The sequence below is a fragment of the Manis pentadactyla genome, chromosome 7, assembly GCF_030020395.1.
Source record: "Manis pentadactyla isolate mManPen7 chromosome 7, mManPen7.hap1, whole genome shotgun sequence".
Lineage (NCBI taxonomy): Eukaryota > Metazoa > Chordata > Mammalia > Pholidota > Manidae > Manis > Manis pentadactyla.
In genome coordinates, this window is record NC_080025.1 from 57,476,275 (window position 1) to 57,500,080 (window position 23,806).

At 37.9% G+C, this 23,806-nt stretch overlaps 1 protein-coding gene across 2 annotated transcripts in view; it reads left to right on the top strand.

Moving 5' to 3' along the window:
- Positions 1-230: 230 nt before the first annotated feature.
- The window catches only part of NAMPT (nicotinamide phosphoribosyltransferase), a 42,083-nt gene continuing 18,507 nt past the window's right edge, over positions 231-23,806 (top strand). Inside the window, exons 1-7 of one of the 2 annotated variants that reach the window (XM_036892491.2) lie at positions 231-385; positions 976-1,079; positions 8,883-9,039; positions 10,460-10,563; positions 12,582-12,710; positions 15,090-15,248; positions 15,781-15,917. In XM_036892491.2, the coding sequence (XP_036748386.1) occupies positions 1,023-1,079; positions 8,883-9,039; positions 10,460-10,563; positions 12,582-12,710; positions 15,090-15,248; positions 15,781-15,917 (743 nt within the window). In that variant the 5' untranslated portion in view covers positions 231-385; positions 976-1,022. The remainder of the gene's footprint in view (positions 386-975; positions 1,080-8,882; positions 9,040-10,459; positions 10,564-12,581; positions 12,711-15,089; positions 15,249-15,780; positions 15,918-23,806) is intronic. The other variant, XM_036892494.2, reaches the window with a different exon arrangement.

A 23,806-nucleotide genomic window follows, 5' to 3' on the forward strand; every position in this document is an offset into this window, starting at 1 on the left:
ATGCGACATTTCACTTCTTTACTTGAAGTTGTCAACTTGAGTCCGAAGATTTAACCACTATTAAGACAAAAGTCAGTTTTGCACCCTGTCAGACTTGGCCTGTTTACTTCTTGGCAATATTAAGTGTCAAGTAGGTCTTGTTCTCCTAATCTGTGAGGACGGAATTCAATTCCCACCCTTCCGGGAGTTTCCCCGCCTATCTTCTCCTGGAATCAAACATCCCTCTAAGGATCCAAGAGCTCAGTCGCAGTGCCTGAGGAAAGCAGCCAGTCCGTTCGATTAAACGGGCCCCTGGCTTCGGATTTTTTTACGAGGGTAAGGAAGAGTAGGAGGGACGAGGGATGGACGCGAAAGGCTCGATCCTTAATCCAAGCCGGAGACAAAGGTGAGTCAAGGGGACGCGACGGGGACGCGGAGCCGGGAAGAGGGAGGCTCCCCGGCACCCGACCGGGTGGCGTGACTTTCAGGAAGACTCGGAAAACGGGCCAGGGCTGGGTAGGGTGGCAAGGTCCCAACGGGGCGGGCAAACCCGTTAATCATAGGAGGGGCGAGGCTGGCAATGCCCCTTCCCGGAGCCGCGCCGCCCCTGCCGGGAAGTGAAACCCACGCGGGCACTCGGATCACGAGCTTGGAACGCGCCACCGCCGCCGCCGCCGGCTTCCCGGAGCGGGCGCCTGGGAGGGAGAGCGCGTGCCTCACGTCCTCTTCGTCAGCCCCGCCCCCTGCGCGCTGCGCACGCGCGGCCGCACCCCGCCCATCGCGTTCCCCGCTGGGTGATGGGGCGGAGGCGAGAATAGGGAGGTGAGGAGGCCTCGGGAGTCCCTAGACTGAGCGCGCGCGAGTCGCCGCGCGTCACGGCTGCCCCTCCTCTGGCACCTCCTTCCGCTCCGTTTCTCCCTCCTCACCCTCTCGCGCTCCCACCAAGCGGTGACTTAAGCAACGGAGAGCGGTGAAGCTCATTTTTCTTCCTTGCAGCCGCGCTGGGCAGCCCGCTACGCGCGGCCCCCACTTTCCGGCCCGAGATGAATGCTGCGGCACAGGCCGAGTTCAACATCCTCCTGGCCACCGATTCCTACAAGGTAGAAAGCTTGGGGCGGGGGCAGGTGCGGCGCGTCCGGGCGAGCGCGAGGGAGGCTGTGGGGCGGGGGGCGGCCGACCCGGGGTCGTGGCGCGGGGTGACCTGGGGAAGGCGCGGGCGCGGCGGCGGAGTGGGTACGGGGCAGGTGAAGTGGCGCCGCAGTGGGGAGGAGGCGGGTGGAGGAATGGACTGCAAGATGCAGGGCTTGGGGGTGCGGCGGGCGCTGAGGCGGGCCGAGTCGGCGTCTCCCGCCTGCCCGCTGCGGGGCTCGGCCCTCGGGGCTCGGGCGGGCCTTGCAGGCCCGCGGCCGGTGTGGCTGGGGCGTCACCGGCCGAGCGCACGCTTTTCCCAGGAGCGTGGCCTTTTGGCCCCGGGCCGGGGCGGGCCCGGGCGAGGGCTCGCTCGAGGAGCCGGTCAGTTAGATAACGGCCCCCGGGGCTCCCTGTGGAGAAACGGTTTGGGAAGTGGGGTTTTCCCCGCCGAGCTGAGTTGGGTGCGTTCCCGCCCTTGTTGGGCAGGTAGGTCCCTTCCCGAGGATGGGGTGGCCGAAGTCCTCGTACGGGTGCGGGAGCAGCAGCCGCTTCCTTCTGCCTGTGGCCGGGATGAGGAGGACACTTACCTGCCTTTGGTAGCGGTTCTGGATTGCCCCGTCCCACTCCCCTGGGCTCCCGTTTCAAACTCCTTTGCTTCTGGTGATGCTCCTCTGTTACAAAGGCTGGTCCGCCTGTATTCCATTAGGGACACAACAGGATGTCTGAGAAAAGGAAAGTGAAACACGAGGAGTTAAAAGAACAGTAGTTTTTAACCTTGGAGAAGTTGTAAAGAGAGAAGTGGCGCAACATTGTGTTAATATGCCTATCGGCACTTGCAAGTATAGCTGCCCCATTAATTTTATTTGGAACTCATACTAGTAAAGGAAAATTAGAGAAGAATGTGAAAAATGTTATTTCTCCTAGTTTCCAAATTATGTGAAGTAAATTGAACTATACTTGGCTAAGTTTTGTTAGCCAAGACACTTTAAAAGATGAAAAGACCAGAAACCCCACTTGAGCAAAATAAATTTTAGTTTTTCCTTGAGCAACAGGGTTTAGAATATAGTGCGAAAGTATACTGCTCTCAGTTTTTGGGTTTTGTTGTGATCTTTTGCTTTTTGTTTCTTTCCTTAAACATTTTGAGAAAGTATTTTGGAGAACCTCATTTTACTTAAATTCTATTTTGTCCAGTTCTTCCTAATTGGCTTAAAAGTTTACTTATCATTTAGAGGGGTGATTAATTTAAAGTAGAACCAAGTTGCACCAGTAAGGGACCTTTTAAATGGAATTTTAAACTGTAAAGGCACACTATTGCAAAATCATCATATTATCAAGTATAGTTTACTTGGCCTTAAAACTTGTCTGGTGTTCTCAGTTCAATCATCGTGTATTGAGAATCTTTAATAGTGATTTTAGAATGGTCTCATTCGTAGTTTTTTCTTAAGTACATTTTTAAAATATTTTTTTCTTAACTAAATCTTTAAAATAATTTTCAATTTTAAAAATGTAATTATGATTTGATTGAAAATGGGAAATGTAAATGGAGGGTGATTGGTCTTTTAAAAACAAAACTTTAAGTTCCTTTAGTTCTTAGTTTCTATTATACATAAGTTTATTCCTGTTCCTTTTCAGGTCAGACGGGTATGTTTTATCCCATTTCTAATAGAAAACCTTAGATTTTTGTCTTGCATAATTTTTCATTTTCTCCCCAAAAAATCCACTTAAGGTGATTTGATTAGGTTAATATGTTTTATACCAATGGCTTATAGCAGTACAATAAAATAGATTGTGTGTTCCACACTCACATTTTAGTCTTTTTCATTTTTACATTTTTAGGGTTCTTACAACCTATATTCCATTTTTACCTTTTTATCTTCTCAGGTGAAGAAGAGACAGAAGTGATAATCTTGAGGTTAGAAGTAATGAAATTTGGAAATTATGTGAGACTATTACATATCCTTAACAGCACTTATAAACTATTGGCCAGTTTTAAGTAGAGAACTAGTAGCTTTAGATTCGTTGTTGATTTCTTTTTCCTAAAGCTGGGGAATGGGTCATTGGTTGTCTTAAGGATTACAAAAAGGTTTTTTTTGCAAATACATAGGTTAGTGTCCAAGCACATGACAACATATGGGTGTTTTTGTTTTTACCCATTTTCTCCAGAGGGTTCAGGACAATTTGGTCCAAAGCAGGAACATATAAAATATGTATTCATTTCTGTAATGTCATACTTACATATAATAAGAAACAGGTAAATGTGGTGGTTTCTTCTGTTTTCATCTTGGGTGCTTGTTACAAATAAAAAGGACACTTAACATTAAGTATTAATCATTTGTATTTTCAAAATGGCTTATAGCAAATATAGCTACTGGGTTGTATTTACATTGTACATACAAGGGAAAGGTGCATTTGGATTTGCTAAAAAGCTTTTAGGATTTTTTCATAAAGTATGGGTCTTTCTTTGTTTTCCCACTTATCTCTGGAATAGCCATTGATCAGTTTCCAAATAACTGTGGATCATGTAAAGATGCATTTCTGTTACATTCTTTTTTTTTTTGTATCATTAATGTACAATTACATGAACAACATTATGGTTACTAGACTTCCTCTATTATCAAGTCCCCACCACATACCCTATTACAGTCACTGTCCATCAGCATAGTAAGATGTTATAGAATTACTACTTGTCTTCTCTGTGTTATACTGCCTTCCCTGTACCCCACCCTCACCCCACATTATGTGTGCTAATAGTAATGCATGCCCTTTTTCCCCCTTATCCCTCCCTTCCCACCCCATCCTCCCCAGTCCCTTTCCCTTTGGTAACTGTTAGTCCATTCTTGGGTTCTGTGAGTCTGCTGCTGTTTTGTTCCTTCAGTTTTTGCTTTGTTCTTATACTCCACAGATGAGTGAAATCATCTGGTACTTTCTCTGCCTGGCTTATTTCACTGAGCATAATACCCTGTAGCTCCATCCATGTTGTTGCAAATGGGAGAATTTGTTTTCTTATGGCTGAATAATATTCCATTGTGTAAATGTACCACATCTTCTTTATCCATTCATCTACTGATGGACACTTAGGTTGCTTCCATTTCTTGTCTATTGTAAACAGTGCTGCAATAAACATAGGGGTGCATATGTCTTTTTCAAACTGGGCTCCTGCATTCTTAGGGTAAATTCCTAGGAATGGAATTCCTGGGTTTTTGTTCATTCTTTCTTTCCCTTGCTTCTCTATAGATGATTGTTAAAAAAAAAATTACAGCAGAAAATGGTTTTAACATTTCTGAACATTATACCTATTAGCAGATTAAATGGAAGATGTCAGTTGAGCTGCAGTTGGAAAAAAATAGTATATGGTGCACAAAAGTAATCCCTAAGCTTTTGGAAGTTAAAACCACATCACACATTATTTATGAACTGTTGTGGGTTGCTTCCCAAAAGGTCATTTGTAAGCTGGTCGTCTAGAACTCAGCACATTCGCATCGTTTGTTTAAGTGGAGACCTATCAGGTATTACAAAAGACAAAAGATGTCTCTTATAATCCAGGATGGGTGAAAGTTTATTTCAGAGAAGTTATAAAAGGCCATATAATTTATGTTGTGATTAAAAAGATTTTGCTCCCTTGTTAATGGCAGAATAACAAATCTTAAAAGTTTGGGGGTTTTTTTGAGGAAAAGATTTGGGGATACATGTGAATCATCTGGGCAAGTTAGTCCTGCCTGGGACATTAGCTATCCAGTGCCTTCCTGTGAGCTGTTTCTATTTTTCATAGTTGTTTATCTTTTACTGCTACTGAACTGACACTTAGGTATTGTCACAGTGGCTTTCATGACTGCCTGAGCCTGTGAGGATTGGGATACTGTTGCAGTTTTTGTCAGACTACTTGTGCATTCTTCTGATGCAGTTTTTCTAGTAAGTTTTATATTGTAAGTTACAGGGAAAACTTGGGCAACAGGAATAAAATCCTACATATAAATCATGAATATACTTAAGAAAGATTAATTTAGGTCAATAATATACTACAATATATTGCAAAACAAGAGTGCCAGCTGGTGTCCTCTTTGTCAGTTGATGAAATCTCTTTTAAAGTGTGGCAAAAATACAAGTTGTCAGGAACTCATACCAGGAGGTTTTGAGGGAAGAGGTATATGGTTTTACAATTTCTCCCCTTCCCCAAAATTTAACCCAAAAATCTTTAAGCCATATTTTTTGAAGTTAGTGCTTCAGAAGCCAAATAACGATGAGTAATTTCCTGGAGCAAAAGAAGATTTTCCAGGGCTTGGGAAATCTTAAATATTGAAAAGAAGAGGGAAGGAATCAGCTGTTTTTTACCGTTTCTAGCACATTAGCTTTGAGAGAGTCAGCCAATGTAAGGCTGAGTGGATCCTCTTCTGAGTGCCCTCCCTTAGATATTAAGCAGATAAATATAACTTACTCTGTGACCTTGGGTATTATGCTCTTATATCTGCATGGTATTGTTAAAGTGTTGGCTTGTGATTATTTCCTAACAAACAGTTAAAGGTATAATTAAAACTAGGAAAGTACATTAGTAGTAGTTGCAGTTGCCTTTGGTCAATTTTGTGATCCCATCGTAGAAGGAAAGTTCTTGGAAAAACATCAAATCATAAATTTCCCTTACAGGGAGATCTAGAGATGCCCAAGAAGAAATTAGACTTTGCTGTCAAGAGAAAGATTCTCTGCAACTTTGTAGTATATAAACTTAAGTATTTCTCATACTTCTTTTTAGCTGTAATACATAGGATAAGGATATTTAGCTCAGGGATTGTAATTTTTAGAAGCTTATCTTTTCATGAAGTAAATCAATCACTTAACTGTGAAATTAAGTTCTTTTAAAAGAGCTACATTTTCCTGTGTTTGTATGTTTACTACACATACATTTATGTACTGACGGTGCTCTATTAGCTGCAGGAAGGCCATGCCAGAATAGGAAACATTTTTAGGGGTAAGGTTTGTCTAGGATATAATGAGGAATTTGCTGTTTTCATCTTGTAAATAATTTTAAATTTATTGTAGAACCATTTTCTCTAGTGGTAAGCATTAAAGCAGTGGTAAAAAAATGACTTAAGAGCTCTCCTTCTGGAATTCACTTTACTTTTGAACACTGTGAAGCTTCTTGTTAGTAGTAGTTAACATATTTAAAACAGAACTCTTGATTTCCCTACTCATTCCTTCCATGGTCTTCTCCATCTCAGTAATACTGGCACCATTATTCCCCCAGGTGCTCAAGCCAAAAATCCAGGTGCCTTTCTTAATTTCTTTGCCTCTCTATCCCCCAGATGTAACCTATCAGCCTAATTCTCCTTTACCAAAGATATTAAGCCAGTTCTCACCTAATCTAGTTTGGCAGTGGCCTCTTCACTGATGTTCCTGCTTCCACTCTGGACATCCTGTAATCCATATAATAATAACTGGAGAAACACAGTAGTAGTAGTTGCCTGTGGTCAACTCTGTGATCTCACTGTGGAAGGAAAGCTCTTGGAAAGACATCAAATCAACCTTAAGGCAAATCTAGAGATGCCCAGGCAGAAATCAGACAATCAGACAGTATTTTTGTGTGTGTGTGTATTTTATTTTTTGTTTCTTTTATTCTCCCATAAACATATTGGGTGTTAGGAGGTACTTAATAGTAAATTGTGTTTCATGGATAATTGCCTGAGAGTTTGCCTAGACAGCTTAGATTCTTTAGCTAAATTCTAAACTGGTTCTCTAAAGTTTCTCCACAGAAGATTTTAGAAATCGTACTTCATTTGTAATTAAGCTGCCTAAACAATTTTGTGTTTTTAATGATAGTTGTTTTCAGAGGAGGCATTCTGAATATTTATGCAAAAGTTTTAAGTATCGTAATAACACAGCTGAAGTAAAGCTTTAAAATTATAAACATTTAATTATTGTCCAGAACAGGAACTGTATTTATACGATGGAAACTTTTTAGTATAGTTTTTAGACCAAGATGGAATTAAATAGTTCAGGGACATTTCCATTCAGCTTTTGAGGATGTGGTCTACTCAGATGACAATAATTCATTTGCCTTTTAATACTTTTAAATTTGGTACAGAAAAAGTAAATTTTTAAAGATGCACCATTAAGTATCTGAACTGAAAGGTCAGAATAACTGAAAGTTAGTAACGAAGGTGACTTTATAAACTTGTGTGATGTGAGCCAGACTTATTCAAATTCTACTTCATTATAGTTGAATATTTCTGCTACCTCATTGCTTATTCCCACTAAAGGAATTGGAGTTATTTATATTGTAAATTAGACATTTTCATTTTTATATACATCTTGAGTACATTTTTAGGTGGTCGTATCTTTTTCTAATCAATTTCTTAAGTAGTTGAAGTAGTAATCATTATTATGGTATCATATATATTTGCATTTTAGTGAATTGGCTAATTTAATTACTCTAGATTTGTATTAATTCACTTAGCTGCTACTTGAATCTTCTTAAACATAGTGATGGCATCTTTCTAATCTAAAGAAACTGGTATATACTTCTAGGTTTTGATGAGGTTTCCCTGTATCTTGTAGTATATAGATATCTGTTGTACCTGAGCAATACAGAAAGTTCCAATTCTGTTGCCTGACTTAGTCAATTAGACCACATATTAAAAAAGATTCACCCTCAAAGTTGTCTATAAGCAGCATAAGCCTGCTATTTTTTATAGAGTTCCAAGTTGCTTCTGTTGGAAAGAAAAATAAACATTTGTAAATTTTTTTTCTCTCTTTATAGAGTATATTCATTTTAGAGTTTCTGTACTAAGTTACGAAGATTCTTTAGTAAAGCCCAGTTCTACTAGGATTCAGATTTGCCAGACAAAGAAAACATCAGTTTTTCCTAATCGAAATCAGAGCTAAACAAGAAAAGTGGTTTATGTTCACAGTGGCTATCCATATAATTGACTCTGCAAAGATTTATTCCACCATCTCTCCGATTCACCACCCTACCTTAAGGTGTAAGGCATTATTATTCCTTCTCTTTAAAACCGAGCAAATACATATTATTCTTCCACTTGTTTTTTATTAGTAAGATGTTTTAACCACATTAAAATATAATAGCATTCAAATTATAATGAATACTCTTTTTCCTTAAAACAAAAACAAATTTTCAACAGTGACTTTTACCCAAATTTATGCAAGAAAAATTTGTGATAATACTTCATAATTTTAACTGCATAAGTATTTGATGTTATACTGTATAGGCATTTATTTCCAATTTAGAGGTAATTTGAGAAAAATAACCACAAGGTAGGATTTCTTTCATCCACTGCTACTCCTGCTTTCCTAGTGTCAGTATGAAGCTTAGAAGGGAATCATTCTCATGGCCTCATTGTACAGATAAAGAAGTAGAGTCATGGGAAGTCATTGACTATTGACTTATCAAACATACCACATCTAGAAAGTAACAGGACCAAATCCTGCTTTCAGTTCTTTCTTTTTCTCTTTTTCCTTGTAGTAAAACTGTTCCCAAGTCAAAGTGATTTGTATTTTTATTCCAAGAGGCCTTGTACTTGCTTAAATTAAGTCTGTTTATAAAATTTAATACTCTCTGTCATTTGTAATTGAAGACAGTGAAATATTAAAAGTATTGTAATAAGTATAATACTTATTTTTTTTCTTTATAGCCAAGAAAAGAAGCTGATCAATAGCAGATAAGAGTAGTTTCTCTGGTTTTAAGTAATATCAGGGCCTTTCTGGTGTGATTTATATTCCGTTCATCTGGTGTTTTCTGACTCAAGTGTTTCTCTTTCACATAGGTTACTCACTATAAACAATACCCACCCAACACAAGCAAAGTTTATTCCTACTTTGAATGCCGTGAAAAGAAGACAGAAGACTCCAAAATAAGGAAGGTGAAATTTGATGAAACAGTATTTTATGGGTTGCAGTACATTCTTAATAAGTACTTAAAAGGTATTATTTTTCCTAGTACATTTAAAACACTGCTTTTATGTAACATCATAATTTTTTTCATATATTGTTATATTCTATGATTTGAAGTAACTTTTTGAATAGTCTTTTATATTTACTTAGTTATTTTACATTAGCACTTTTGGAATTTTTTAGTTTGTTGAGTGCATTACATCTTAAAATTTGGTATATGTGTTTGGTGTTCTTAGTAGGAGAAAGATTTTCTGAAACTAAGTTTGGGAGTACGTTGAGAAATGTCAGTTTTCTGAGGTTAATCTGGTTTGTTAATAGACGTAAATCATTAATTCAACATAAAGGGATCATTATTGACCTGGGAACTCATCTTGAATTGCAGTTGCAATTAAAATTAGAATATGGTTAGTCAGGTAGTTTTACCTTAAAGGTCTGTTTTTCAAAACTGCCTGTAACTGTGCACTTAGTTTCCAATGTATTTTAAAGCAGAAAAGTCCACCAAGTAATTTCTGTACTTTCTTATTTGAAAGTCCATTTCTGGCTGGTTTATAATAGTATTAGTAGGGCAAAACAATTCCCAAGGTTTTTACGCATTTTGGAGAAGTTCATCTCTAACCTTTTCAAATAAAAATAATCTCAGAATGGAATACAGAAAAAGTCAAATTTTATGCAGATATGTCAAACAGTTCAGATATGTTACATTCTTGAAAACCTACTTGGACAGCAAGAGCACTTCTTTGCAGCAAGATTATCCATGATATTTTAAATGAGTTTACTAGTGACCTTATATAGAGAAAGTTACCAAAGAATGATGTCACACTTCACTTCTACAGCTTAAAAACTTTATAAAATACTACTTTATTGTTAATTATAGCAAAAAAATACTGATTGCCTATTTTAGGCCAACATTATTCTAAGTGTGTCATATGTCTTAACTCATTTAGTCCTCATAACCACCCAAAAATAGGTACTTATTACTATCCTCATTTTACAGTTAAAGTTAAGTAACATGTATTTGGGGGTCAAAAATTTAGTGATTATGAAAATTACTGGATTATCAGCCCTGAAGACACCTTTATGAATAGAAGGTTCACCTAGAAAATCATCTGTATTGAAGGCTTATTACTCTCAAATTTGTAGAATATATAAATTAATATAAATAGAAAAATATCTTCTAATTAGAAGTTAATTTATTACTGTGATTTTTAAAAAATACATGTAATAATTTCTGCAAATCTTTTGCAAAAAGAAGTTAACATTTATGCTTTGAGTGGAAGTGTACATTCGTTTTCTGGTTCTGCTGTTGACTCTGGGTGAGTCATTTAACCTCTCAGTTCTTAATTTTTTATCCATAGGATGGATGGAATAGCTAGAGACATTTATCCTATGATAACTCAGCAATTCACCTCATGACTTTAGAAATGTAAACAGGAGATGTTTCTCCTTTTAGGTAAAGTAGTAACCAAAGAGAAAATCCAGGAAGCCAAAGAGATGTATAGAGAGCATTTCCAAGATAATGTCTTTAATGAAAAGGGATGGAACTACATTCTTGAGGTAAAAAATGGTTTCATGTTTTGATTTATTTTGGTTTTGCTTTTATTTCAGAATTTCTTGCAAAGGAATTTGAATAGAGATTAAGCTATAATTATAACTCTTCTCTGTCTATGACCTAAATATAATGGCTATTTTAGAGAGTCTTGTGAAAAGTTAAGGGTAACATTTAATTTTTTTTCTCATGGCCAATCATTTGTATCTAGAATCTATAGCAGGTCTAAGTTATTTGTTATAAATGAATTATAATTTAAGTACCTAGAATTTTTCAGAAAGGTGACTTAATTCTTTCTTTGAAAATACGCTATGATTGGGAAAGGGCATGGTTACTTGGCAATTTCAAAATGGATATCTATTTTCTTGACTGTAGATTATCTTAGAAAATAGATGCTGTGAGTCTGTCATAACACAATAATTTTATTAAATTTCCCTTACTGATGAGTTAGAATGGTTTGGTACAGGTCCATGAAATCGACTTTTATTCTTTGTTGTGCTGTACTACTCATATCTACCATGTTTGGATCCATTACTTAACTTTGGGGCATTGGAAGACACGGGAATTGAGTTATAAGAATTGAATGTTCTCTACTGGTTTTTCTTTATTACAAAGATAGGTTGGGAATGGGATCTTTTGGCATCTTACCATGTTAAGTGTTAGTGAATTTATTTAAAATGAATGTCTTTTCCATCATAGACTACCAAACACAAAATAATTAGACATAGTTTAACTTTCGTGCCTATATTGTTTTATTGAGTTTTACTATTTGGTACTTAATGGATCTTTGAAGAAGTCTGGTAAGCATTCTGTGCTGTAGTTTTCCCATATCTTCAGTAAGGTCAATAAAATCTGTTGGCTAATTCCTGCACTTACCCCATTTGGTTTGTTGTGAAGATAATGGTAATAGATAAGTTAGGTGCTGTGCTTATTAATATAATATCCAGTGGCCAAGGTGATAAATCTTTCGATTTTATGTTCAGAGAGTATTAGGGACTTAGAGGTTCTCTAGAGATGATCTTGTCTAACCTAATTTTTAAGCAGTGAGTCTAATACCTAGAGATAATGAGTGACTTGCCCAGGGTCTCCTACCTGCTTTTGAATCCAAGCTGGGGCTCTTCTAAAGGCAGTATTCTTTATGCTGTACCATGGGGCTTCCAGTGCTTGACATTAAACAGATTTTTCTATTATCTAGTTACCTGTCCCAAATCATCTAAATAAACTATGAGGATTTCTAAAACTTGCCTTCCTAAAGTTAGCTACAGCTTTTAACTTTAAAAAAGGGGAGGCATCATTAAATACCTAGTAACATACCATGTGGCAAATATATCATTTCAGCCTAGTTTGGAGAAAATTGTTGAACGTGGATATTGATTGCCAAAGCTCTAGGAAGTGTACTTAATGGTCTACTACCTGAATAAAGAGAAAACCTATTTAAGGTTCTATTAGCAGGAAGATCTGTTCTCTCCTTGTCTTTTTTTCATTATTGTTATTATTTTGTTTCTGTTTTGTTCTTTAATAGCAGTCCCTCTTTTTTATCTTTTAACCTTTAGCCTTTAAGAAAATGAATTACTTAGAAGAAGGATAGAGTTCTTGGAATACTGTTGGAATAAACTCTTCCTTTTCTTTTTGAAAGAAAATAAACAACTTTTTTGTTTTGATCTATTTGAAATTATCCGTATGTTTTAGTGACAGATGTTCTTAGCAGAAGCATGTTGACAACAAAGTTTAAAATTAATATCAGTGCCTAAACTGTTAATCATTTTTAGCTAATTTTCTTTCGGGAGGATTAGCTTATTCTGACTAGATTACTAGCACTGTAATCTCCAGTTGTAGTTCTATGACAGTAAGTTTAGCATCTTTAAAATTAAAAAAAGAACCTTATTAAAACACTAACTGCATATCATCTGTTGAGTGAATAAATTTGACAGGAAGTTTAGCGTCTATAAAATTTTTAAAAAGACCTTATTAAAACACTAACTGTATATCATCTGTTGAGTGAATAAATTTATTACTGTTTTTCCAGAAATACGATGGGCATCTTCCAATAGAAATAAAAGCTGTTCCGGAAGGCTCTGTCATTCCCCGAGGAAATGTTCTCTTCACAGTGGAAAACACAGATCCGGAGTGCTACTGGCTTACAAATTGGATTGAGGTGAATTGTTTAATTTTGTTTTAATTCTTAGTTAACATTCACTGAAGATGTAAAAACCATTCCACTGGGATTCTAGTTTAAAAATTGATAATAATGGTGAACTATGTAATCTCCTACAATAAACTAAACCTTTCCAGGCCTCAGTTTCCTCATCTATGAAGTGACGGTTGCACTAAATCTTTAAGGTTCCTACCAGTGAAATTTAATGTTCTGAGATTTTATCTAAATCACATGATTAAAATTACTGTTAAAGCTCAGTTGGTTTCCATCTTGTTTTAATCTTGAATGTATATTATCATAGAAAAAATTAGAAAAACAGTAGTTTTAGTAACTTAAGACGTTTTATGAATGTTCTGTTCCAGTTAGACTAAAGGAATTCTGTTCACATTTTTTAAACTGCTTTCTTCATCCTTACATAATCAGTTTAGGGCCTAGGCTCTACCATGTGCTATTTCTATCTAAATACATTCAGAATTTGCTGGTCTATTATTTAATTTCTAAGCACCAAAGGTGGGGAGGGTATTACAGACCATTAGTTTCTATTACAAGGCTTTTTATTTTCCTTTCATCAGCAGCTTCACTTCGATTTTATGTGAACAAGGAAATATCCTAGGAAATGACTTATAAAAATACCACCTTACTATCCGAGAGGTGTTTACAAAGTCTAGAAAAAACTTAGAAAACTTAGAGTTACAAGAATATCTTTGAAATACATTTTTGCTAAGTTGACAGGAAATGTAACTCTTAAAATTTCTCCTCATGGGCCATCAACTAATAATAGGCTAACAGTCTCAAGAAAAATGTACAATTATCTAAAATATTTTAAATAGTTTACTGCTGTGTCCTAAAACTTTGAGTTAATGTGAACTTAAAAAAAAGCGAATGGATCTTATTAGTTTTGTACAATTGTTACAGTGTTTGTACTGGCAAATATTTTGAAGGGATGCTATAATAAAAACACAAGAGTAGAAGAATTCTTAATCACATCACCTAGCCTATCCTTTCTACCTTCAATGCCAAAAGATCCTAAACTGAAAAATATTATTTTGGAAGTTGTCATCAATAACCTTTTTCACCTTTTTTCTTTTTTCCTGACTGAGGGTTTAGTCAGTAAGTTCTCTTCCCTTGTGTCCATTTGAATTTCTATAAAGTGGATATTTATCGACATGGAGACCTCTAGTTCCCAGTCTACCTTCCTTCATGTGTGTTTTTCTTTAATTTCTTCAGAACGTAAAAAAATGTGAGCCTTAAAAAGAGAAAAAGAACCTGTTTTAATAATCATTATTTTGGTGTATTTGACTAAAACACCATAAAGTTAAAAGAAAAAATGTCCATTGGAATTTGAAGGGAAAAAGGTACATAGTTACTTGTTTTTGTTTGTTAGCACTGGAAACAAAACAGCAAATTTACCTTCTTTTCTACTAATACATATTATTTTAAATAATTTCAGTCCTAGATAGGTATTTTTATCCTAAGGCACAAAATTAATTGTCTTACACAATCCCTTATTGTAGTTTCTGATAGACCCTGTTTTATAAAAAATTGTGTTTACTCTAAATACAAGGTCTCCAGAAGAGACTTCTTCATAGTAACTTTGAATCCTTGGTGGGTTTTTGTGGGATTAGAGAAGGTTAATTCTACTCTTATCCATTCCCAACACAAGTTTACCCTTGTTTATGATAAATGTTACCAACTTCAGAAAACCTGTTATTTACAAACTTGAAGGTGTTCTTCAGGCAATCTTTGATTTTAAACATTTTAAATAATAGTACTAAATAGTATTCCTTCCAATACCCTCTCCCAGTGTATGTCTGAAGTTCTTAATAACATTCTTTGACTCTTAATTTTAGCCATACACTGTATTTTAAAACCCACTATAATTATTGAATTGTTTTATCAATTTCAATATTGGTGCTAGAAAAAAACCTTAGTCCTCAAGTCAGATTTCAGAACATGTTTCAGAAGACTGAGGGTTCTTCAGAGCTGTCTCAGGCTTATGAAGAGGTTGAGGAAGGAGCATATTGGGCTAAAGTTAACCTTCTCTTCCAATGAAAAAATAGAACAAAACTTTCTTGCTGCTGAAAAGAAAAGATGTGCATTCATAAAGCTAAATCATTTGCCTTCTCTGCAAAGTATACTAAAGGCGAGATATGATTCAGGAACAGGTAATAGATCTGCTGTATTTTCATTTTGTTTTCTATTATCATAACAGCTTGGGGATGCAAAACTCTTAACTTGAACTGCTGTACAGTTGAATTGTCTAATGGTATTCCCAGTAGTATGGAAGTCCAGGACATACCTCCAGAGAAAGCTAGAATTTTCCTCTGAAAGAACTCAGTATTTTATGTACTAATACTTATGGTTAATTTTATTATTCAGACTATTCTTGTTCAGTCCTGGTATCCAATCACAGTGGCCACAAATTCTAGAGAACAGAAGAAAATATTGGCCAAATATTTGTTAGAAACCTCTGGTAACTTAGATGGTCTGGAATTCAAGTTACATGACTTTGGCTACAGAGGAGTCTCTTCTCAAGAGGTAAGAAACTGAGGTGAACCTCATTTAATGAAATGCAGATTGTTAGTTAGATTGCCATTATAAACTTTTTGGGAACTTTCTGGACTTGAGTTTGGTTCTAAATAGGCCACATTTTGAAATTCCAGAGATTCAGTCAACAGATTCATGTTAAGTACCTATTACGTGTCAGCCTTTGTTCAAAGTATGTATAATAGCGCCTTCAACAAATGTCCCTAACCTTTATACATTGGGTGGATGGGCATACAGACATAATAAATATAGCAGATATCAGATAATACTACAGAGAAGCACAAGGCAGAGTAAGGGAAAGAGAGGGATGGGAAATGGGGGTGGGTCACTATTAAATAGGTTTCTTTTTGAGTAGGTAACATTAAATCCTTAAATATTTAAGAAAACAATCTTTGTCATAAGAACTATTATTTCTTATAATAATTAAATATCTCTCAAAGACAATTCCTTTGGGAGCTATGCTTTATACCTCAAGTATGGGTCTTTTTCTATTTTGGATTTTGGTTTATGATTTATTTTCCAGACTGCTGGCATAGGAGGGTCTGCTCACTTGGTTAACTTCAAAGGCACAGACACAGTAGCAGGAATTGCTTTAATTAAAAAATACTATGGAACAAAAGATCCTATTGCAGGTTATTCTGTTCCAGCGGCAGAACACAGGTAAAATTCTATCTTCTTCCTCCTGTTATCTAAACATTTGTTTTGTAAAACTACTAAGTTTTTTCACTCCTGTGCTTGTACTTCAGTGATGTTTTATTTAACTGTGGAGCCAGATACTATGGTACATCTTAAGAATTTAGGCAGTACAAATTCAGTATTCACACTTTGTATAAAAATAAATATCAGGGGGGGCGGAAGATGGCGGCGTGAGTAGAGCAGCGGAAATCTCCTCCCAAAACAACATATATCTATGAAAATATAACAAAGACAACCCTTCCTAGAATAAAGACCAGAGGACACAGGACAATATCCAGACCACATCCACACCTGAGAGAACCCAGCGCCTCGCGAAGGGGGTAAGATACAAGCCCCGGCCCCGCGGGAGCCGAGCGCCCCTCCCCCCAGCTCCCGGCGGGAGAAGAGCAGGCAGAGCGGGAGGGAGACGGAGCCCAGGGCTGCCGAACACCCAGCCCCAGCCATCCGGGCCAGAGTGTAGGGCCCTCGATACTGGGAAAACAGGGCAGTAAGAACAGTGAGCAGGCACTGGAGGCTGGGAGACAGAGGACATAAGAAAAGCGCGCGACCAATTTTTTTTTTTTGGCTTTTTTGTTGCTTTGTTTTGGCGAGCGCTGTTTGGAAGCCTTAAAGGGACAGGGACCCCAATATTAGGGAAACAGGGCAGAAAGACCGGTGAGCAGAGGCCTGAGGCTGGCACCGGAGAATAAAGAAAAACGAACGACCACCTTTTTTTTTTTTTAAATAAAAATTTTTTTTTTTTTTTTTAATTAAAAAAAATTTTTTTTTTTCTTGTTTTTTTTTCTGTGGTCGTTGTTTTGTTTTGGCGGGTGCTTTTTGGAAGTCTTAAAGGGGCAGGGCAGGCCACTTAATCCAGAGGTAGGGAATCCGGGACCTCTGGGCACCCTAACCCCTGGGCTGCAGGGAGCAGGGAGGCCCCTTACGGAGATAAATAGCCTCCCAGCAGCTCCTGCTCCAACGCGACTCCACCATTTTGGAGTAGCTGCCCGAGCCAGGCCACGCCCACAGCAACAGCGGAGATTAACTCCATAGCAGCCGGGCAGGAAGCAGAAACCCTGTCTGCGCGCAGCTGCGCAGCACAAGCCACTAGAGGCCGCTGTTCTCCCAGGAGAGGAGGGCTACAAACCAACAAGAAAGGAAGTCCTTCCAGCCGTCACTCGTCCCAGTTCTGCAGACTATTCCTATCACCATGAAAAGGCAAAGCTACAGGCAGACAAAGATCACAGAGACAACACCAGAGAAGGAGACAGACCTAACCAGTCTTCCTGACAAAGAATTCAAAATAAGAATCATAAACATGCTGACAGAGATGCAGAGAAATACGCAAGAAAAATGGGATGAAGTCCGGAAAGAGATCACAGATGCCAGAAAGGAGATCGCAGAAATGAAACAAACTCTGGAAGGGTTTATAAGCAGAATGGATAGAATGCAAGAGGCCATTGATGGAATTGAAATCAGAGAACAGGAACGCATGGAAGCTGACATAGAGAGAGACAAAAGGATCTCCAGGAATGAAACAATATTAAGAGAACTGTGTGACCAATCTAAAAGGAGCAATATCCGTATTATAGGGGTCCCAGAAGAAGAAGAGAGAGGCAAAGAGATGGAAAGTATCTTAGAAGAAATAATTGCTGAAAACTTCCCCACACTGGGGGAGGAAGTAATCAAACAGACCACGGAAATACACAGAACCCCCAACAGAAAGGATCCAAGAAGGGCAACACCAAGACACATAATAATTAAAATGGCAAAGATCAAGGACAAGGAAAGAGTGTTAAAGGCAGCTAGAGAGAAAAAGGTCACCTATAAAGGGAAACCCATCAGGCTAACGTCAGATTTCTCAACAGAAACCCTACAGGCCAGAAGAGAATGGCATGATATATTTAATACAATGAAACAGAAGGGCCTTGAACCAAGGATACTGTATCCAGCACGACTATCATTCAAATATGACGGTGGGATTAAACAATTCCCAGACAAACAAAAGCTGAGGGAATTTGCTTTCCACAAACCACCTCTACAGAACATCTTACAGGGACTGCTCTAGATGGGAGCACTCCTAGAAAGAGCACAGCACAAAACACCCAACATATGAAGAATCGAGGAGGAGGAACAAGAAGGGAGAGAAGAAAAGAATCTCCAGACAGTGTATATAACAGCTCAATAAGCGAGCTAAGTTAGGCAGTAAGATACTAAAGAGGCTAACCTTGAACCTTTGGTAACCACGAATTTAAAGCCTGCAATGGCAATAAGTACATATCTTTCAATAGTCACCCTAAATGTTAATGGGTTGAATGCACCAATCAAAAGACACAGAGTAACAGAATGGATAAAAAAGCAAGACCCATCTATATGCTGCTTACAAGAAACTCACCTCAAACCCAAAGACATGTACAGACTAAAAGTCAAGGGATGGAAAAACATACTTCAAGCAAACAACAGTGAGAAGAAAGCAGGGGTTGCAGTACTAATATCAGACAAAATAGACTTCAAAACAAAGAAAGTAACAAGAGATAAAGAAGGACACTACATAATGATAAAGGGCTCAGTCAAACAAGAGGATATAACCATTCTAAATATATATGCACCCAACACAGGAGCACCAGCATATGTGAAACAAATACTAACAGAACTAAAGGGGGATATAGACTGCAATGCATTCATTCTAGGAGACTTCAACACACCACTCACCCCAAAGGATAGATCCACTGGGCAGAAAATAAGTAAGGACACGGAAGCACTGAACAACACAGTAGAGCAGATGGACCTAATAGACATCTATAGAACTCTACATCCAAAAGCAGCGGGATATACATTCTTCTCAAGTGCACATGGAACATTCTCCAGAATAGACCACATACTAGGCCACAAAAAGAGCCTCAGAAAATTCCAAAAGATTGAAATCCTACCAACCAACTTTTCAGACCACAAAGGCATAAAACTAGAAATAAACTGTACAAAGAAAGCAAAGAGGCTCACGAACACATGGAGGCTTAACAACACGCTCCTAAATAATCAATGGATCAATGACCAAATCAAAATGGAGATCCAGCAATATATGGAAACAAATGACAACAACAACACTAAGCCCCAACTTCTGTGGGACACAGCAAAAGCAGTCTTAAGAGGAAAGTATATAGCAATCCAAGCATATTTAAAAAAGGAAGAGCAATCCCAAATGAATGGTCTAATGTCACAATTATCAAAATTGGAAAAAGAAGAACAGATGAGGCCTAAGGTCAGCAGAAGGAGGGACATAATAAAGATCAGAGAAGAAATAAATAAAATTGAGAAGAATAAAACAATTGCAAAAATCAATGAAACCAAGAGCTGGTTCTTCGAGAAAATAAACAAAATAGATAAGCCTCTAGCCAGACTTATTAAGAAGAAAAGAGAGTCAACACAAATCAACAGTATCAGAAACGAGAAAGGAAAAATCACGACGGACCCCACGGAAATGCAAAGAATTATTGGAGAATACTATGAAAACCTATATGCTAACAAGCTGGGAAACCTAGGAGAAATGGACAACTTCCTAGAAAAATATAACCTTCCAAGATTGACCCAGGAAGAAACAGAAAATCTAAACAGACCAATTACCAGCAACGAAATTGAAGAGGTAATCAAAAAACTACCAAAGAACAAAACCCCCGGGCCAGATGGATTTACCTCGGAATTTTATCAGACATACAGGGAAGACATAATACCCATTCTCCTTAAAGTCTTCCAAAAAATAGAGGAGGAGGGGATACTCCCAAACTCATTCTATGAAGCTAACATCACCCTAATACCAAAACCAGGCAAAGACCCCACCAAAAAAGAAAACTACAGACCAATATCCCTGATGAACGTAGATGCAAAAATACTCAACAAAATATTAGCAAACCGAATTCAAAAATACATCAAAAGGATCATACACCATGACCAAGTGGGATTCATCCCAGGGATGCAAGGATGGTACAACATTCGAAAGTCCATCAACATCATCCACCACATCAACAAAAAGAAAGACAAAAACCACATGATCATCTCAATAGATGCTGAAAAAGCATTTGATAAAGTTCAACATCCATTCATGTTAAAAACTCTCAGCAAAATGGGAATAGAGGGCAAGTACCTCAACATAATAAAGGCCATCTATGATAAACCCACAGCCAACATTATATTGAACAGCGAGAAGCTGAAAGCATTTCCTCTGAGATCGGGAACTAGACAGGGATGCCCACTCTCTCCACTGTTATTTAACATAGTACTGGAGGTCCTAGCCACGGCAATCAGACAAAATAAAGAAATACAAGGAATCCAGATTGGTAAAGAAGAAGTTAAACTGTCACTATTTGCAGATGACATGATACTGTACATAAAAAACCCTAAAGACTCCACCCCAAAACTACTAGAACTGATATCGGAATACAGCAAAGTTGCAGGATACAAAATCAACACACAGAAATCTGTGGCTTTCCTATATACTAACAATGAACCAACAGAGAGAGAAATCAGGAAAACAACTCCATTCACAATTGCATCAAAAAAAATAAAATACCTAGGAATAAACCTAACCAAAGAAGTGAAAGACTTATACTCTGAAAACTACAAGTCACTCTTAAGAGAAATTAAAGGGGACACTAACAGATGGAAACTCATCCCATGCTCGTGGCTAGGAAGAATTAATATCGTTAAAATGGCCATCCTGCCCAAAGCAATATACAGATTTGATGCAATCCCTATGAAACTACCAGCAACATTCTTCAATGAACTGGAACAAATAATTCAAAAATTCATATGGAAACACCAAAGACCCCGAATAGCCAAAGCAATCCTGAGAAAGAAGAATAAAGTAGGGGGGATCTCACTCCCCAACTTCAAGCTCTACTATAAAGCCATAGTAATCAAGACAATTTGGTACTGGCACAAGAGCAGAGCCACAGACCAATGGAACAGACTAGAGAATCCAGACATTAACCCAGACATATATGGTCAATTAATATTTGATAAAGGAGCCATGGACATACAATGGCGAAATGACAGTCTCTTCAACAGGTGGTGCTGGCAAAACTGGACAGCTACATGTAGGAGAATGAAACTGGACCATTGTCTAACCCCATATACAAAAGTAAACTCAAAATGGATCAAAGACCTGAATGTAAGCCATGAAACCATTAAACTCTTGGAAGAAAACATAGGCGAAAACCTCTTAGACATAAACATGAGTGACCTCTTCTTGAACATATCTCCCCGGGCAAGGAAAACAACAGCAAAAATGAGTAAGTGGGACTATATTAAGCTGAAAAGCTTCTGTACAGCAAAAGACACCATCAATAGAACAAGAAGGATCCCTACAGTATGGGAGAATATATTTGAAAATGACACATCCGATAAAGGCTTGACGTCCAGAATATATAAGGAGCTCTCACGCCTCAACAAACAAAAAACAAATAACCCAATTAAAAAATGGGCAGAGGAACTGAACAGACAGTTCTCCAAAAAAGAAATACAGATGGCCAACAGACACATGAAAAGATGCTCCACATCGCTAATTATCAGAGAAATGCAAATTAAAACTACAATGAGGTATCACCTCACACCAGTAAGGATGGCTGCCATCCAAAAGACAAACAACAACAAATGTTGGCGAGGCTGTGGAGAAAGGGGAACCCTCCTACACTGCTGGTGGGAATGTAAGTTAGTTCAACCATTGTGGAAAGCAGTATGGAGGTACATCAAAATGCTCAAAACAGACTTACCATTTGACCCAGGAATTCCACTCCTAGGAATTTACCCTAAGAATGCAGCAATCAAGTTTGAGAAAGACAGATGCACCCCTATGTTTATTGCAGCACTATTTACAATAGCCAAGAATTGGAAGCAACCTAAATGTCCATCAATAGATGAATGGATAAAGAAGATGTGGTACATATACACAATGGAATACTACTCAGCTATAAGAAAAGGGCAAATCCAATCATTTGCAGCAACATGGATGGAGCTGGAGGGTATTATGCTCAGTGAAACAAGCCAAGCGGAGAAAGAGAAATACCAAATGATTTCACTTATCTGTGGAATATAAGAACAAAGGAAAAACTGAAGGAACAAAACAGCAGCAGAATCACAGAACTCAAGAATGGACTAACAGGTACCAAAGGGAAAGGGACTGGGGAGGATGGGTGGGTAGGGAGGGATAAGGGTGGGAGAAGTAGGGGGTTATTAAGATTAACATGCATGGGGGGGTAGGAGAAAAGGGAGGGCTGTACAACACAGAGAAGGCAAGTAGTGATTCTACAACTTTTTGCTATGCTGATGGACAGTGACTGTAAAGGGGTTTATAGGGAGACCTGGTATAGAGGAGAGCCTAGTAAACATAATATTCGTCATGTAAGTGTAGATTAGTGATAGCAAAAAAAAAAAAAAAAAAAAAAAAAAAAAAAAAAAAAGGGCAGTTCCTGTGTGGTAACCTCCAACGAGTTCTACACAAGGGTATAAAGGGCATATAAAAGTGTAGGCAAAGGGTCTGTTTGTGTTTATACAGAGGATCAAAGCCTAATTGGGCTACCCCGAAAATGAACTAAGATACGATATGAAAAAGAACTTCCAACATCTGCACCCTCTGGAAGACTCATGCCAGAAGATGATCATCAAAAAACCCCAACAAAGATCCACGCACTGCTACAGCTGTAGATGCACTCATCCCACCAGTTCCTGGACCTGCCATGGGAATGAGGAAGGAGATATCTAAGCTGGCCTGTGCATACAGTAAAACAACAAAATTGGACTGGATCTATACTGTTGGAACTCAACCAAGAATTTGGAGAAGTGCAAATTGTAGCGCTCCAAAGTCTTACAACTACAAACTATTTATTGTTAAAAGAACATATGGCATGTGAACAGTCCCCAGGAATGGGTTGTTTTAATTTGTCTGATTTCTCTCAGACTGTTCAAGTTCATTTGGACAATATCCACCATATCATAGATAAGTTTTCACAAATGCCTAAGGTGCCTAACTGGTTTTCTTGGTTTCACTGCAGATGGCTGGTAATTACAGATATGCTTTGGTTATGTAACTATACTCCTATTATGTTAATGTGTGTGTGCAATTTAAGTAGTAGCTTAAAACCTATACATGCTGAAGTTACTCTACAAGAAGATATATCAAAGAAATAATCAATCTTCCCATGTTTTCTTCCGCCTGCTACTTCTATAGCTTTTCTTCTTCCTTCCTAATTACAACCCTTAAATAGAATTCGTGCCTCATATCAAATTTACCGAGTATCATAATTCTTCCAAGTGGTAAAGATACCTCAAGACAAATGCTGGGCATAGAAGCCACAGGGCATTAATATGCAAAGAAGTAAAAAGCTAACCTTTTCAAACAATAAGGCTTCTCTCTCACTTACCAACTTCACATTTCCCTGTATGGCCCCGGAAGATGACTGGTTAGCCAGAGACGGGTAAGATTCCTCAAGGGAGGAACAACCTAAGACAGGCACAGTCGCAGGGGGGCCATCAGGTGAGAAATTGGGGATCAACAGAGGTGAGGCTTAGAACCTCACCCCCCCGTTCTGAGAGAAATCTTCTGCATACGTGGATGTTTTATTGCCCTGGTCTAGCTTGGATTAACACATAGTCTACAGGCACACACCTGATCATCTACATGTGCTCTCTTACAACACTAAACTATGTTTTCTACCTTTATCTTGTATCTACCTACCACTTCAGCATTTTATTAAAAATAATAATAATAAAGAGAGAAATGTGGTATCCACATATAAATCAAGTATAAAAACCAAATGAGTATTCATATTTGAACTGACTGTTTATAGTTCATAATGCATGAGCAAAACCGAAAGTTTATGTGA